Source organism: Dermacentor albipictus, chromosome 6, assembly GCF_038994185.2.
Source record: "Dermacentor albipictus isolate Rhodes 1998 colony chromosome 6, USDA_Dalb.pri_finalv2, whole genome shotgun sequence".
Classification (NCBI taxonomy): Eukaryota; Metazoa; Arthropoda; class Arachnida; order Ixodida; family Ixodidae; genus Dermacentor; species Dermacentor albipictus.
The window spans coordinates 14,641,785-14,660,220 of NC_091826.1; the positions used below are offsets into that span (position 1 = coordinate 14,641,785).

The 18,436-nt window shown below is 46.4% G+C and overlaps 2 protein-coding genes across 11 annotated transcripts in view; one reads left to right on the top strand and one right to left on the bottom strand.

The window, feature by feature from the left end:
• LOC139060795 (DNA (cytosine-5)-methyltransferase 1-like) overlaps positions 1 to 8,041 on the top strand; it is a 118,061-nt gene extending 110,020 nt beyond the window's left edge. For all 10 annotated transcript variants that reach the window (XM_070539951.1, XM_070539950.1, XM_070539945.1 and 7 more), the window contains one exon: positions 1,788 to 8,041. In XM_070539951.1, the coding sequence (XP_070396052.1) occupies positions 1,788 to 5,225 (3,438 nt within the window). In that variant the 3' untranslated portion in view covers positions 5,226 to 8,041. The remainder of the gene's footprint in view (positions 1 to 1,787) is intronic.
• The window catches only part of LOC139060796 (uncharacterized), a 172,159-nt gene that overhangs the window by 90,076 nt on the left and 63,647 nt on the right, over positions 1 to 18,436 (bottom strand). The window lies entirely within an intron of this gene.

Here is an 18,436-nt window from a genome sequence, read left to right on the forward strand (position 1 = left end):
GAATGCTGCGTCACACTGCATAACGCGCATGCCGTTCGTGACTGGGAAGTACCGGGCTCGCAGTGTTAAAGAAAGGAAACGCGGGCAAGACATGACAATTATCGTTGTGGGACAAGATAAGCCCCAAAGGGCGTAAATTTTTCTAAGAGTGTATAGTGCAGTTCATAAAACACTCCTAAACAAATGTACACCCTTTGGTGTGTATATTTGCCACGCAACGATAATAACGATTAGGGCATAGATGTTTCGTGGTTGCATTGAGTAGGTCATATGCTAGCAATCATGTTCCCGCGCCACGCGATCGCATGTCCAAGCCGCACTTTCAGTCACGTTTTAAGTCGGAAGCGACGCAGCCAAAATAGTTCTCACACACACATTGCCGATGGTGATGCTTGTTGCATGTCTGCGAAACCAGCATCTTCCGTTTTCTGTAGTTAATGCTGCACCCAAAGACTGCACATTGGTTCCACAACGTCCTTGTCTTAACTGACGTCATATATTGGATTGGAGACAACTTTATTTATGCCTGCAGCTGGGCGCGCGCGCGCCCCGACGAGGGCCTACGTCATCCTCGAAGTCGCCGTTACTCGGCGCGGGTCTCCGCTCGCCGTCATATAACCGTCATATAACTATTTCACAGAGCGAACTGCAATATTTCCGCATAGTTTCACGGCACGCGATGACAGTACATTTAAGCAGCACCGCGTCGGCTCCCACAAGCGAGAGAGGAGGAAAGGAGTAGGCTCTCTTATTACGTGTAGGTAATATAAGTGTCATCACCATCAGCCTGGTTACGCCCACTGCAGGGAAAAGGCCCCTCCCATTCTTCTCGAACTGCACCGGTCATGTACTAATTGTGGCCATGTTGTCCCCACAAACTTCTTAATCTCATCCGCCCACCTAACTTTCTGCCGCCCCCTGCTACGCTTCCCTTCCCTTGGAATCCAGTCCGTAACCCTTAATGACCATCGGTTATCTTCCCTCCTCATTACGTGTCCAGCCCATGCCCATTTCTTTTTCTTGATTTCAACTAAGATGTCATTAACTCGGCTTTGTTCCCTCACCCAATCTGCTCTTTTCTTATCCCTTAAGGTTGCACCCATCATTCTTCTTTCCATAGCTCGTTGCGTCGTCCTCAATTTAAGTAAAACCCTCTTCGTAAGCCTCCAGGTTTCTGCCTCGTACGTGAGTGCTCGTAAGACACAATATAAGTATGCACAATGGAAATTGGTCGTTTTCAATCAACGCGTAAGTATTACTACGCGTTTTTTGCAGCCGGCTAAACAGTTCCAGGTAGATAGGTTATGCGCCTCCCTAAGATTCAGTACAGTAGTGTATATGCATATTAATGAATGCGATGTAGAGTGAGCGCCGAATAACCAAAAGCAAGAATTCAAGTGCCTCTATCCAAGCGTGGCACCCATACGCTACAGCACCCGCCTTGAGGGCGTAGTGGCCTTGGCGTTGCGCTGTTCAGTCGAAGGTTGCAGGATCAAACCCCCGCCGCGACGGCCACATCATGATGGGGGCGAAACGCCAATACGTCCGTGTACCGTGCATTTAGTGTACTTTAAGACCCCAGGAGGTCAAAATTATTCCGGAGTTTCCGACTGCTGCGTGACTCAAAATCGTATCGTAGTTTTGGCGCGTACAACCTCAGGATTTAATATATGCTACTTTTACGCATATGAACGCCCCAGTTCATTTGCCGTTCTTTGATTAACCATGAAACACACACAACGGTTGAATAATTAACAGCTCTCGCTCGTCTTTCTTGACTCTGACAGGGTGACCCTGAAGATGCTGTGGAAGAGTTCGTTGCCATCATCGACCCTCGGCTCACGTCGTCGCTTTGCAATCAGGACGTGCTCACGGAGCAACCTCAATTTAAAATCACGCTGTTCACTTTGTATGACCAGCATGGTCACGTGTGCCCCTTCGACGGTGGCCTAATCGAGGCCGACGTGACCCTCTACCTTAGCGGTCACGTGAAAAGCATCTGCGCCGAAGACCCCGGAGTCCAGGACAGTGTGGTTGTCGCGAGGGCAGGTCCCATCGTGTCTTGGTGGACCACGGGCTACGACGGTGGCGCCAATGTCGTGCTCGGCCTGACAACAGAGCACGCCGAGTACGTGCTCATGACACCCAGCGCTCAGTACGAGCCGTACGTAAAGCGCATGCAAGAGAAGACCTACCTGATGAGAGGCATCCTGGAAAAGCTCATCGAGTGCGGTGGCGACGCGAGCTTCGACGACGTTATGCACCACCTCGAGTCCCTGGTCGACCTGCCAAGCGACGTGGGTCCTTTCTCGATGGAGACGTTGCATCGGCACTCGCAGTTCGTGGTGGATCACGTTCAGGCTTACGATGCTGCGGGTGACGCCGCCTACAAGGACACACCGCTGCTGGACACTGCCTTCATCCGCGAGCTTATGCGTGTCACTGGAGCTTTCATAAGAGACGTGCCCAAAGGACGAACGCTGCCGTCAGTGGTGCGAAAGGAAATCAAGAAGCTCGAGCCGAAAGTGGAATTTGTCATGCCCGCGGTGTACATGACACTGGGAAAACTCCGCAAGGCTACTGACAGTTCTGCAAAGAAATCGGGGCTTCTGAGGAAGTACAGGTGTGGCCTGTGCGAAGCCTGCCTGGCACCCGAATGCAAGTTGTGTGTTTTTTGCCGCAACATGAAAAAGTACGGAGGACCCGGCACGCTCAAGCAGTGCTGCATTCGGAGGCGATGCCAGCAGAGGCATCTCCCGGACAGTGTCGACTGCGCGGGCACCGACTCCATGGACCACGAAATCTCGAGGCTACCCGATGAACCCTTCGCGCGGAGGGAATTCTTTAAACGCTATCGCATTGACTGTGCCTGGACTGGAGATCTGTTGGAGACGACTGCGGGGAAAATTTTTTACTCGTCCTGTCGTATTGGAAGTGATCTGAGCCTGTCCGTCGGAGACGACGTGATTGTGCTTTCATCTCCGTACGACACTAAGCGTAACATTGGCCGTGTTACGCAGCTTTACGCCGACAGTGAGGGAAAGAAGTTCGCCCACGTCATCTGGTTCAGACGTTACCAAGATACAGTTCTGGGCAGTTCCTTTGTTGATGTCAGTGACGAACTCTTTTCGACGACGGAATGTGACGCGGTGCCCTTGGAAGCTATTGGGAAGGTTTGCTGCGTTGTTTTCCGGGGCACAGACGTTGCCGACGACGACGTTTCGGAGCTTAAAGAACACAAGTTCTTCTACAGATTCCTGTGCCATGCGACGACGTGCACTTTCACTGCAGCGGACGCTGAAGGACCTAGTTGCATGTGCTCTCAGCAAAGAAAGTGCGCAAAGATGTTCGCAAATGTTCCGAATAAAGAAGGTGGCTGCTTCTTCGTGAAGCCTGGTGCCATCCGCATGCCCCTGAACTCGAAGCTAAGGGACGCAACCCCGGAAGATGCGTCTGTGCAGGGACTGTCCGGGGACGAGTTTACAGAAAGGTACAGGAAGGTTCTGTACCCTCCAGAGAAAGAGGAGTGCAGCTCACCGGACCCGTATCGAATTTGCTTTGTTTTGCCTGTTCAGTCAGGCGGGAAGAAGCGGCGGTGCATGGTGGACTCACCTCTAATCGTTCAGCCCTTCTACAGAGATTACGAAGTCCACAAAAGTTCCAGAGACAAGCTTCGTCTTTACCTCTCGCCAAGATCTTTCCCCATCGCTCACACGGACGTCGTTGCACCATGTGAAGTGGTATACAGCGTTGGTGGCACTGTGGGCAGCTGTTTCGACACTGTGCGGCCTCCGTTCTACTTTTCACTGAGCTATGACGCCGAACAAGACACATATACGGAGCCAGATAACGAGGCGAAGCAGATTGGTCTCCATCTTGTTTCTAGCCCCCCTACGTCTGGCGTTCTGCTCAAAAGCGTCGACGTATACTGCGGTTGCGGGGGCTTGTCTCTGGGTCTGGCGCTGTCTGGCGTCGTGGAAGCTGTGCTCGCGCTCAGTGATAACGAGCACCACTTGGAGACATTTTCCTTGAATTTTCCGCTCGCGGCCACACCTCTTTCGCCTCCTTCAAAGGTACTTCAAGATCTTCATGCGGGCAAGGTGACTGATTGCCTGGAAAGCATCAAGAGGGGTACGATCGGACTGGTTTGCGGAAGCCCATCGTTCGAGTCATGGAAGAACAGCGACGGACAGGGTCCAACGAACTCCCAGCTGGTCACCTTCCTGGGCTTCTGCGAGTTCTTTGACCCATTGTACGTCGTTCTCGTGGCTGAGAGACGTGCAGTCAAGTATCACAACGGGTCAGGGCTTGCCCTGGCACTCAAGTGCCTGCTGGACCTTGGGTACCAGACGTCCTGCAGCATACTCCAGGACGGCTGCTATGGTATGCCGCAGAGGCATCGACGCCTCGTGATCTTTGGCGCCAAGCGCGGACTCGCGAAGTTGCCCGCTTTTCCAGCGGCCACGCACGCCTTCGATGTCCCGGAAAGGCACTTGTCCTTCGCTGTTGACGGCCGCGCTTACGCGAGCCCTCTGGCGGCCACGTCGGCTGCGCCGTACCCTAGGACCACATTGAGGGACGCCATCGGCGATCTCAGCAGCCGCAATCGAGCGGGGTCGGTGACGGACTTTTGCCGGTTCCTCAAGAGAAGTTTCGAACCGAGTGACACCGATTTGGTCAAGAAGATGACTCCTATGACCCAGGCGAGGATAGCGCTCATTCCCAAGGCTCCCGGTTCGGACTGGCGCGACTTGCCCAACCGGGAGGTCCAGCTGAGCGATGGCACCACCGCGTACCGCCTCATCTACACCCACAAATGCTGGGCGAGCCCGTACGGGCGCCTGCGAGGCGTGTGCTCGTGCGCCGAGGATGACCGGGCTCAGTGCGACCCCATGTACCGCCAGGAGAACACGCTCATTCCTTGGAGCCTCGTGCACACGGGCCACCGCAGCGGCCAGTGGAGCGGCGTCTACGGTCGGTTGCAATGGGACGGCTACCTGCACGGCGTCGTCGCGAACCCCGAACCGCTGAGCAAGCAGGGACCGGTCATACATCCCGAAGAGGACAGGGTGCTCAGCGTGCGCGAGTGCGCTAGGATTCAAGGGTATCCCGATGACTTCGTGTTCGTGGGCCCGACTCTGGAGATGTACAAGATGATAGCGAGAAGCGTGGCTCCTCTCCTAGCGCTCGCTCTTGGCACAGAGATAGCCAAAGTGTTGCCCTGAGGACTTCCTCCTGCCGATGCGAATGTTGACAATGACGAAACCGACGAAACACCCTTGCCGGGTGTTTGCGTTGAAGGACGTTATGATGACTGTGCTGCTGACATTTTGCTGCAGCAGTTGGTGACAACAGCCGACATGGCTCCTCTGCAGGTTCTTCCAATTGGCAAGGAATGGCGTACTTGCTGCGACTATAAGGCTGTTTCTCATTCCATCGTGGTTTATTTTTCTAGCAGTTCTTAGTGTAGAACACTACAAGAAGTTCCCATGTATTTAGAACTATTTGGATGTCTGTATATTCTTGGGAACTTTGGCTTGCAGAGTTCTAGACAGGTACCGTCACTGCCGTTCTTCGACTAGGACCTGTGCTTGGAAAGGGCTGTCTAGCTAGGCTCTTAAGTTAGAGCACCTCGAGTCGTTGTTTGCAGTGTTAAGGTTACTGCAGTGATGATGTCGCATGTTTCGCGAACGTCTCTGTGACACTGCATTTTGGATAATGGCGTAAACAGTCTGAACTTAAGCGAATCTCATCTGATGGGTCACTCGCCGTCATTTCACTGCCGCTTGGCAAAGTGCCAATTGGCTGAATTTGTAAAACATTATCGTACTGCTGTCAACCTTAACTATACACAGATTGCGTTTCTGCTAGCGCTGTGTGGTTTTGAGAACTGTCCTTGAGGTCAAAGCTGTCCTGGTGGCTTTCCACTGTGGGGACGTTTGCTATAATGTGCGATATGGTCTTAGTCAGTTTGCTGTCCTTGCTGAGTCGGACGCTTAGAAAATACATAGCGAAAGTTCCGTCGATACAAAGCCGGCTGTTTCTGACCGTTACGAACGTTGACACTTCGACTAGCATTCTTGGCGCTCTACTGTGCTCCAATATAGATCCGTTCATTTCCGAACGATCATGTGACATTGCATATCAGAAATACTTCACGCCATCATATTAACGTCATGCTGGGACCTGCAAGTGACAAAGCGGTCGTGAACGTTCTGCAATTAAAAGCCTTTCTCACACTGCTAACTCTGAGCCTTCTCTACGTTTCTTAGGGTTAACAAGCGAGCTAGCATGTTTTCCTCACTTTGTACTTCGCTGCGAATAATCACACTTGATAAAATTGGCTCTTATGTTGTTACAGATATTTCTTTGTTTTGCGTGCAGCGAACACGTCGAACACGTGAACACGCCTGTAACTGTCCCTACGGATGTCTCTCTCCAAATCCTTTCCTGAAGCAACGCCCAAGTTGGGCCGGTCGGGGATATGCGTTGAGGTTATATGAAAGCTTCCTTCTGTGGCCAGCCGAACGTATATCTGTGGAAGGCTTGGCAAGTAGTTAACGCCTTATGTCTTCAATTTATCTCGCGTAAGTTCATCTGCGAACAGCGTTAGCAAGTAGTTAACGCCTATATATTCAATTTATCTCGCGTATGTTCATCTGCGAACAGCGTTAGCAAGTAGTTAACGCCCTATATATTCAATTTATTTCGCGTATGTTCGTCCGTGTTGAGATTCAAATCTTTACTGTTTCTACACATCATATGCGCCTCTTCCTTGTTCGTGTATAACACAAGCTAGCTGTTCTTTTTTGTGTTAATTCCTACCTCATAACCAAAGGAGATGCAATGTAAATGTAGCAGTTTTATTGCTGTTCTTGTTCCTTGCTGTGTTCCTGACATATCTTAACGTGATATGTTTGTTATTTACTGTCGTTTGCGGCAGTTCTGACAAGATCTTAGCAGTTGTGATATTTCTTTTTATTTACTTAACTGAGATGTCGGCGCAGCAGACAGGACAACACGCCCAATGATACGTTTATCATTTGGCGCTCATTTTATTAAGCAGTCATCGGAAATGCGCGAAAACAAAGAGAGATAAATCTCGAAATTTCTTTCGCGACGTACTCCAGGTCGGTCTATTACCAACGGTTAATCTATGTCATGAATTGGGTCGCAAAGTTTTAGCCGGAAAGTATATGAAAAATATCGACAGAGCTGACCGTAGGCATTGCTGAACGTGAGAAAGTTGCCATAATATGCCGAAATTTTGCGCTTCATGAATTTGATTAGGTTCAGATCGATGGGATTAGTTTCTGCTAGGCCGTGAAGCCACTCATTGAGTGTGATGCTGGTTTCCTTTTGCTTTGATATGTATGTCTCATACTAGCGCGTATGCTTATGTTATGAATCGTCATTGTTAGTTCTCCTAAGGGTAGACCACGGGCAACAGTCCAGTTGTCGGCTATCCAGCCATTTCGCAGCATGGTCCATGAGACATCCCGTGTAGCATTCGCAACTGAATTATTGGTTCCGTTTGTCGACGTGGGAGAAATGTCTAGATCAGCTGTTTTTACGACCTGCGTCTTTTTGCGACTGCCGTACAGTTTAAAATTGTTGATATCTTTACTAACCTGTTTTCTCACTATATGATGTCTACGTTGTACCTGGTTAGTGGGTAGATTATATAGATTAAATTGCACTCAATTTTATTTCGTTCCCTAATAAGGAGGAGCCAGAACTAAGATATGTTCCGGCTAAAATAAAGAATAAAATAGTAGAAACAGAAAATAAATTAAAATTGAGTCCGACAAAGCAATAATATATCTTTTCTTTCGTTTTAGTTTGTTGCCCGTGAAATGTAATTAGGCAATGAAACCTCGCATTTAACGGTGTTCATTTCACTGCGGCTGCACAAGTAAGACTAGCCATGTTTATGCCGTAATGCTTGTGGAATATTTAACGATTTCCTGCCGACCAAGTGTGTCGGGAGTTTTTGTATTGACGTGTGCTTTTCATGAATAAAGTTTATTTTGAAGTTTTATTTCGCATCCTCTGGGTATTTCGTATCATGATCTCTGCACTTTATTTTTTATTTTTTGAGAATGAGTAAGCAGATGACTGAAAGTTACCAGCACCAGTGCTATAACATTTGCAGAAAAGATATCGAAATCATTGTTATCGAACCAGCAGTAAAGATATACCGGGTGCTTCAGCTAACTTTAGCCAGAGCTTAAAGATATATCCCGATGCGCTCTAAGACGACGCGAGCAAATGCATGTTGCTCACTTTTGTATTTATATATAGTCTGTCACGGTATTTTTTCTTTGTCTTTTGCGCAATTAAGTAATTAGTCAATATTAATTAACCAACTTGTGAAGCAACGAAGCTAAGAAAGAAATTCCGCTTAGAAAGTTTTGGAGCGCTTTGCAAAACGCCTGATTAGTCAGTTTCTGTATTTCTATCTATTTAGTATTAGTGTTTTTCCGCTTGCTGCAGATGCCTGCGAAATTTTAAAAAATACCACGTGACATTCCCGCTTGCGCGTCGTAATTGCAGCGCTCCCAAACTTTTCTCGCACAAACGAACATAGCATCTATCAGGGTGTGCTGCCGCTTAAAAGGCGACAGGGCAGTGACGTAGGCGTTGGCTGTGCGGTTTACGCCACCGTTGTGCTTCCCTTGCGGTGGTTCATGATAGCGATTAGCAGGCGTAGAGACAGCACACCCGGTTAAATGACACACTGTAAATAAAGTTGCACCCTTTGGGGTGCATATTTGCCATACAGCAGTAATCGTTATCTGTCTTGCCTGAATTTCCTTTCTTTAACCCTGCGAGCCCGGTACTTTCAAGTCACGAACGGCATGGGCGTTATCAGCATGACGGAGCATTCCCTACAGGAAAGTAACGAGCGCAGCGTTTTCAAGAAAGGAAATGCGGGCAAGAGTTAGGACGAAGGTGATGTATATACAGGGTGTCCCAACTACCATGCACCAAGATGTTAAAATATGCAAATGCCGCGTAGCTGGACAGAACCAAGGTGGGAACCAACTTTGCTGGGAGCATATCTCTCGTCCGAAGCATCAACAGGTTCACCGATAACGCCGCCATCGGCGCCAACTTTCGACCACGATGGAGCATGCTATCTTGCTTACTTGGATTACGGCGTCCCTTCAGTCAGCGGCTGGCCAGCGGCATCGTCACCGACAGTCTCATCAGAAGAATACAAAAGGGCGGCGGATCCGACTTCGGCCTTCAGTGGGCACGGGATGGCGGCGACAATGCATTCGTCGCTCAGAAACCCGTTTCTGTTTTACATGCAGGTTGGTAAAAAACCATCACTTCTTAGCAAGCGATCGAACAATCTGTGTTTGCTGCTTATCCCGTGCCCAAGTGTGTTATTCCAATGCTTTTGTGATTGTGTACTAGTGGCAAGGGCATTACTGGTTTGTGGCGATGTCGAGACGAATCCCGGGCCTCTCAATGATTCTAGTGCACAGTATACACAATTACTTGCGGTAATCAGCGACCTGTCGTCTAAAATTGACTCGAGACATGCCGAAGTTATGGGAGCACTAGGTGAACTTAAACAAAAACAAGACGCACTCGCTCAAACCGTATCTGATTTAACTACCAGGCTAACTAAAGTAGAATCCTTTGCAGAGAATTTCGAGAACTCGCCACCTATGGCCGAAATCGAGGAAGCAGTCAAGGAAGCAGTCAAAAATGAGAACAGTGTCCTTGCCTCTCGCCTTGACGACCTTGAGGATCAATCAAGGAGGGATAACCTGCTCTTTTACGGTATCGCTGACAGTTCCACAGAGACTTGGGCTGAGTCTGAAACCCGAGTTCGGGACATACTGTCAAAGCATTTTAATATTTCTATTCCAGACACGGCTGTATCTAGAGCGCACCGATTGGGGTCGTTTTCTGCGAATAAAAACCGCCCCATAATTGTTATGTTCTCGGCATTTAAGATTAAAGAACGCATCCTTTCCTTGAGGGCAAAGCTAAAGGGCTCTGGTGTATCTGTAGGTGAGGATTTCTGCAAAAATACCAGGCGATTGCGTAAGAGACTTATAGACTTCGGAAATGCCAGCAAACAGAATTTTACACTTCGTTATAATAAACTAATCATTAACAAAAAAACATACGTTTACTGCGCAGCCACCGATAGCATCTGTGAAATGTATCCCCCTTCACACGTGCCAGCCGCCGTACCTGAGTCCGCTGCCGCCCAGGGGAATGATTCTTCATAGCTATCTGCCGTACACCAAAACGTCAAAAGCCTATCAATACTATTCACTAATGCACGAAGTGTACTCAACAAACGCATAGCTTTATCATCAACCATTGATTCCTGTTCTGCTGACATTGTTATCATTACGGAAACGTGGCTGACAGCAAAAATAAGCAGCAGTGAAATACTGGATTGCGAAAACACTTACAGTTTATACCGATATGACCGCGACATTCGATCAGGAGGGGGAGTTCTTATCGGTGTCAAAGATACTCTTGTTTCTCACATCATTCCGATTACATCGTCATTAGAACTTGTGTGTGTACGGGTTGTCATTTCCAATCGCGAGTTTATTTTCTGTGCCTGTTATAGACCACCCACTGCCCCTATTTCGTTTTGCCATGAACTTCATGGTGTGATTAATAACCTCATTGTTAGATACCCCACATCACCCTTGTTTGTACTAGGGGACTTTAATTTTCCCAATGTTGTGTGGTCGAAGGATGACGTAGTTGTGAAACAGAGTTGTCCTCAATTTTTAGAATTTTTGGACCTGTGCCGCGATTTTAACCTTATTCAACTTGTGCACTACCCCACGCGCACTACACTGACTTCTGCCAATATCCTGGATCTCATTCTTACCACTGCCCCCAACTTAGTTTCACCTCTAACGTTCCTGCAAGGTATAAGCGACCATGTAATGATCCATTTCACTCTTAACGCGCATGTTACTACTAAAAAAAGCTCGAAGATTATACTAGATTACAACAGAGCTGATGCCTCGTCAATAACAGCCGAATTTGAGTCTTTCATTACGAACTACTTAATGAACTTTTCGCAACGAACAGTTGATGAAAACTGGTCTCTCTATAAAAACAAACTTCTATCGATAATTGACCGCTACGTACCTAAAAGAAGAGTGCCTTCTAACCCCCGATCACCATGGTTTAATAATGCACTAAAGCGCCTGCGCAACAAAAAAAAACGGGTGTTTCGCCGCGCTAAAGCTACAAATCATCCTGATCATTGGTCTCGATATCACTGCATTGCCAGTGAATATTGTTTGGCAACAGCCAGTGCCAAAAACACATTCCTAAATAATACTCTGCCCTCGTTTCTGGTTTCTAACCCACGGAAGTTTTGGTCTATTGTTGCAGGTACTAAAAAGAATGTTCTTCAATTAATCCAATCAGACGTGCCAGTTCCAACTCACGAGTGCTGCGAAATTCTGAATAATACCTTCTCGTCATTTTTTCAGCGATCAGTACATCCAAAATTTCCATTCTTATCGTCCCCAAGTTTTCCACCTATGGATCCTATCTCGCTTGACTGGATTGGCATCGGCAAACTTATCAGAAATCAAAAAATTTCTTCATCCTGTGGTCCCGACCTCATTAATTCAAAAATGCTAAAGTGTACTGAAGTTTTTTCAAGTGTTATTTTATCGAAGATTTTTGACCAGTCCCTACAGCTTTCTACCCTGCCCAAAGACTGGAAGGTGGGAAAGGTGGTTCCGGTCCATAAATCAGGTGACACTCATTCCTCCAATAATTATCGACCAATTTCATTGACATGCATTCCAAGTAAAATACTAGAGCACATAATTTATTCACACCTCATTAATTTCCTCGAGATGAATTCTTTCTTCAACAACGCACAACATGGATTTAGAAAATTCTTTTCCTGCGAAACCCAACTCTTGTCCTTTACCAATGACTTCTTTATTAATGTAGATCAGCAACTTGATACTGACTGTGTATTTCTGGACTTCTCACGAGCTTTTGATTCTGTTCCTCATGATTTACTTATTTTCAAACTTTCCCTTCTTAATATTGACCCAAACGTATTTGCATGGATTAAGGATTTTCTCTCTAACAGGACCCAGTATGTAACCGCTAATGATTATACCTCTAGACCTTGTTCAGTTACCTCCGGTGTACCGCAAGGATCCGTACTGGGGCCCCTGCTTTTTCTCATCTATATTAATGACCTTCCTGACTGTATCTCTAACTCAATCATTAGGCTGTTCGCGGACGACTGCGTCATCTACCACAAAATAACTAACTTTAATGATTCCAGTAAGCTTCAAGATGATCTGGTTAGTGTATCAAATTGGTGTAATAAATGGCAAATGCAGCTTAACACAAATAAATGCAAACATATGCGTGTCTCCTGCCGCTCTACCCCTTCTGATCCGCCCCCCTATTCTATTAATGGTACTGTCCTGTCGGTTGTTAACTCTTATAAGTATCTTGGCCTGCATATTACTAGCAATCTTTCGTGGAACATGCATGTTGAATATATCACTAACAATACTAACCGAACATTAGGTTATCTAAGACGAAACTTTGCATCCGCTCCGACCTCACTAAAGCTTACCATGTTCAAAACGCTCGTCCGTCCAAAATTAGAATATGCGTGTGCCATATGGGACCCTGCTCATTCCAATCTCATTAATTCACTTGAAAGCATTCAGAACCGTGCAGCGCGCTTTATCCTGTCTAATTATTCACGTCATTCTAGCGTAACATCCATGAAACAAACATTAGATCTACCTGACCTTTCACTACGTCGCAAGCATTCTCGCCTTTGTCTTTTTCATAAAATATACTACCTCAATCCTTTCCTGAAAGAAAATCTCTTCACCAGACCCAGTTACATCTCATCTCGCATCGATCATCAATACAAAGTTGAAGTGTCAACTTGCCGCACTAATTTATACCATTCTTCATTCTTACCAAGAACCGCCACTGCATGGAACCGCCTTCCCGCCTCCTTAGTCACCATTTGTGACAGCACCAATTTCAAGCTTGCTGTTCAAAGTGCCTTATAGTTCCTTCATTATTTTTTATTTTCGTTCTGCAAATAATGTATTCCACCACTCCTTTCTGTTGTGCCTGCCGGCCTTGAAAGTATGTACAATAAATAAATAAATAAAATGTTGTTTGCCCTCGCCTGGAGATAGAGTATCTTTTGCATTCCGCCTAATTCCAATAATTAGTCTTCATTAATTAACTTCTACAATATTATAATTTGATGAAAAGTCAATGAGAAATTGCAGAGGAACATGAAAATACTGCCAATGCAGCTTTATGTTGCTCAATACGTGTTACATATAGTTTTTTTTTCCGAGTGTGAAAGAAGCCCGCGAATACACGCAACATTGCAGCGCGACTGGCCGCTCGAGGCACTTCACATCTATTCGTGGGCTTCTCTCAAGCTCAGAAAACATTTTTATGTAGCACGTATTAACCAACAGAAAGTTGTATAGGGAGTTTTTATGTTTGTCTACAATTACTTAATTGACAGTGTTCATCTATTTATAATGTTTGATAAGTTAATTAAGACTAGTCATGTAATTACGCAGGATTTAAAAAAAATAATTTGAGTATCTCCAAGCGATGGCAAATAACATTATCTTAGTTGTGTTCAGCTACGTGGCATTTGCATGTATTTAAATATTGGTGCAGGACAGTTTGGACACCTCGCATATACACCTTTGATTCCAAATCTCACACTCACATAAACAAATCTCAGGAATTCTAAGCACTGCTGATGAATTAGGAATGCGAAAGAATTAATGTCCAATTGAACGGCGCTGATCTGCCGTTCGAGTTATGAACTCCTCGCAGGCAGGCGCCCCGTTGCCACGCTTGGCCAGTGCCTCCTAGATAGCACAAGGCCGGTTCACTTCGATCCCTGACGCCATGCTACCTTGCCCGACTGCCATAGAATCTAACGGGGTCGCTCCCGAGTAAGCCGCGGTGATTTTGGCGCCAACGCTTTCGTCACGCTGTGCTTGGCAGTGGAGATTTCGGTCCAAGCAGCATGATGTCATAAAGCACGATGCACACGGCTGTTAAATATAGGAGGCGCTGGTTTAGCCCAGTGGGTAAGACACTCGGCTTCTGAGCGTCGGCTCGCAGGCTTGAAACTCACTAGCGCCAGCGTTTTTTTCTTTCGTATTTAGTATGCTTCTTCACACATAAGTTTCTTTGTAACCATTACCGAGGCGAAGTTAGAACGCAAGCGATAGCTTGCGCGGACAAGAAACACGCGGATAACACAGACCTCCAAGAGCGAGGGTGACGTGGAGTCGCGGCTTTTCCCTCTCCCCTCAAGCAACACCTGGCGGTGTATTCGCGCTTTCGGCGCTACTATCGCCTTCGCGTGACATAGTGCTCAACAGGCCAATAAGCTCATCCGGTTTTGCTTAACCAGCAAATCAGCGCATGCCTGATGGCCGGGACGATAGTGTCGCCGAAAGTGATCGCCCCAGCTTACACTCCCTGTTGCGCCAGCGCGGCAGCAGGTGTTCCCTTCGCCCGCTCTGTTCCGTCGAGGCGCTCAGGTGACGTGGCGTCGTAGCCAATGGGAATTTGAGCGCCGTTCCGCTGCTCTCTCTCTCGCTCTCTCTCTATACATACATACATATATATATATATATATATATATATATATATATATATATATATATATATATATATATATATATATATATATAATGTGTGTGTGCATGTATGTGTGTATTTGTTACACTAACAGCAAGGACGGAAGAAGAGGAGTGCGAAGTGGCGCTTGTTTTTGGAGCGGCTCGGTGTCTGCGTGGCAACCCATCTCCCCTTTTCATCAATTCACCTTTAAATAAACGCACACCATCGTAACAGTTTACATATGGTAGTTTTTAAAAAGAAGCCTTTGAGAAGCTTTCAGCTGGTTGTCATTTTCCCAAACGTTTTGTTCTCTTCGGCGCTTGGTTTGTCCTCATTTAAGCCACGAGGAGGTCGCTACTCTACTGCTCGTGGTCGTTTTTTGCCAATGTTCCGGCTCCACAGTGATCACAGTGATCCACAGTGGTCGAACAAACGATGTCTACACTAAAGCCGACGTTTCGACAAAGGGACTCGTCTTCATCACGACGTAATCACATCTCTTTCTCTAAACTTTGGCTCCACGCGCGGACATCCATTGTTCGACCGGTGGGTATCACTTCACCTCCATCTTCTGTGAACCTGTGCAGCGTTTGGTTTTCTTGGGTTCAATGCTCGCGTCTCCTACTGCAAGCCGGCCTCCGCTACAGTGTGACAACCAGCTATGACCGCTGGACACACGCCAACAGATTCCACAAAACACTGCTTCAATTCATACACAACACAGGCCTCACAGCACACATATAATACACATTTACGCACCAAGAATTATGCCTTAAGGGCAAGTCTTTAACGCAATAAAAAAAAAATCGCTCCTACAGAAGCGGCTGTATACAATAAGCAGAATCTACAATCCGATGGCGTTTCAACGGCGGCGGCCACTGTACATTCCGCTGGCGCTGGCAATACAGAGACGCTTACGAACTTACGATTTAGTCTTAGAGGCACTTTAAGCAACCACAGTGGGTCTCGATTAATCCGGAGCGCCGACTACTTAAGTGTCTCTCGCTAATCGCACCATAGAGAAATCTGTCTCGGCGTTCGTTCATCCAGCATGGGAGTCGCAAGCGCATTGAAACCCGTTTATAATGAACTTCTAATGAAATGCCTGAGAGTTCCATATAGCTTTTAATTCGATGTGAAAGGTTTCTGAAATGTGCTGGGTATATAATGGACTTTCAAGGCGATTTTTTTATGTCGCAAGGAACTTAATGACGACGTATTACGGGCGATACGTTAATAACCCCACAAATTTAATATGAAGTTGAGACAAGCCCGTGTACTCCTATCATTGGTTTGGTGACGGTGCACGCGGTCACGTGTGCCGGATTTCTATCCGCTGTTTCTAATTGGAAACTCAATGAGCCCGCCATACTAATTTGTGGTGCAATATCTCTGCATATAAATAAAGACGCCGTTGTTGCGCACTTCTAGCCAACGCCATAGGGGCGCCGCCATAAGTGTTTCAAACCGACATGTTCGGTTTGCAAACAAAAAAATGCAAACCTAATGCAAACAAAACAAAAAAATGCAAACCTAATCTATCGTTGCTCACTTCACATAGACTGCAAATAAAATGAAAAGAGTGAAGCGGTAATCAAAGGAGCTAATTCTCGCGATAGTTAATAGTTAATAAATATTTAAAAACTGAGGATTTGCCTCATTTTCTAACTGGAATAAACGAACATCAGATTCGCATTTTTCTCAGGTTGTAGGGTCTTCATTTAGGACATTATATTGATATTTTGTTTGCCTATACAGTTAAACACCAATGTCCCTCTTGAAAGGCATGGCATGCAGAATAATGACCTAGTTACGTAATACCCGAAATAAGTTTAAGTGAGATTTGCTGCACTCAAACCAATTATAATTTGTACGACCGACGGGGAATAGAATTTCGATTTTGTGCCTCAAATAGTGACGCCTACTGGACATTTACTGCAAGGCGGTCGGCTCCTCAGGGACACACGCTCTTCTTCTGTTCTCTATCTGAGGTGAAGCTTTCGCGAAGTGTTTAAATAAATCCGATAAAAGAAAACGTGATGCGTACAACTGTCGTTATTCTCACCTACTGCAACGTACGTGTAATCACGCGGCAATGTTTTTTTTTTTTTTTGTACGGCACATGTCACAACTTTATTGTCATACAATGCTTATGTTTACGAACTGCACCGTTCACAAACCATGTCCTCCTGCTGACCGCAGTTCATGCACATAAATGCGCACTGGGACGTCGACGGAGGGATCACGAGGACGAAAGTGATATTTGATGTCAGTAGAGGAAAAAATGCACTCAAAAATATTTTTACAACCGTAAGGGTGTAAATAACACCCCTACCATGAAGGCCTTAAAAATTTTACAGGACACGACAACGAGTTCTAACTATAGACGTGCGATGAGAAAAGACATTGCGTAATTCTGTGTAATTATTCTCGCAGCCTTGGGCGCACAGAAATATGTGACAAGAAAATATGACAGAAATAGCTTTGAGGGTTCGTTGAATGTACATTCCTTGTCGCCTGTCGCAACTATAATCATTTTTACTAGCCATAAAAACTGTGTATACAAGATACCTTCATTGGTCTCCACCAAGGATAAGATCTTACCCCTTAAACGTGAAGGTGTTAGCCATGGGACAACCTAACACCCTTTATACACCCATAAAGACGCAAAACATTCACGTGTGGTTAGTACAGGCATCGCAGAGAAGTGGGACGCGAAGGAAAGTGGTAAGGCTAACTGTTATTCGCCCGTTTTAATCCAGCATTTGCGACGAAATGCAAACTGGCGCTACTTGGCGTTCGCACGAGTTAAGTATGTGTGTGCACGTGGGTTAGAACATCGGGCTCTTGGCGAAGGAACACGTAGGATGGATCCCACCTCCAGGCAAATATGTATGTCTTCTTTGTGTGTGCTATTCGCTAAAACAGCAGCAGCATCCTCGGCCACGGTCAGCGAAGTCTCATACGGTTCGCCTAGACACTTTCGCTTTAACATTGCCGATGTAAGAGACGATGCACCTGTATATATATATATATATATATATATATATATATATATATATATATATAGTCCCAAGTTATTCGTTGCAAACTGAAGCTGCTTTAAGTGTTGCGTGTCCTCGTACTTTTCTTTCTCTTATGCGATAGCGCTGTAGGCGGACTTCACCCACTTTAAAGGTATCTAACAGGATACGTGGGCCGATCCCGAACGCGGTGCAGTCACAAAGCGCCTCAAAGGGGTGGCCGTCACGAGGAAACAATGCGAGAAATGCACGTGATGCACACGTCTTCCAAGATCGACTCAGGTGAAAGACAAACTTGAGCGCAGTCGTGGCCTAATGGTTAGACCATTGAGCTGCTGCGCTGAAAGGGAGAGGCTCGATCCCACTGTTGGTCACAATTTCGTTTATCGCATTATAGGTGGACCTTGCGCTCTTTGTAGGTATGCCAAACTGAGAACTCGAGGTGGGGCTGAGCGTATGCGATCGTGTCACAGTGCGCGCGAAATCGGTAGCTTGTGAGAGATACGAGGGGAAAAAAAAACGGCTCTTTGATAAATTAGTCTATGCAAAGACGCGCGCAGCTGTCGAGACGTCATAATTGGCACAATTTAATTATGCTGTCGCAATACTCAGCAGCACGAAGTTCCTGCCTGGACAGTGTTTCTTTTTGTACGAATTAATGCACAACATAAGTACGCTTCTACAATCGAGAGCGCCTCTACCTCACTTCATCTTCCTTTCTTGTCTTCATTTTTCACGTGTGC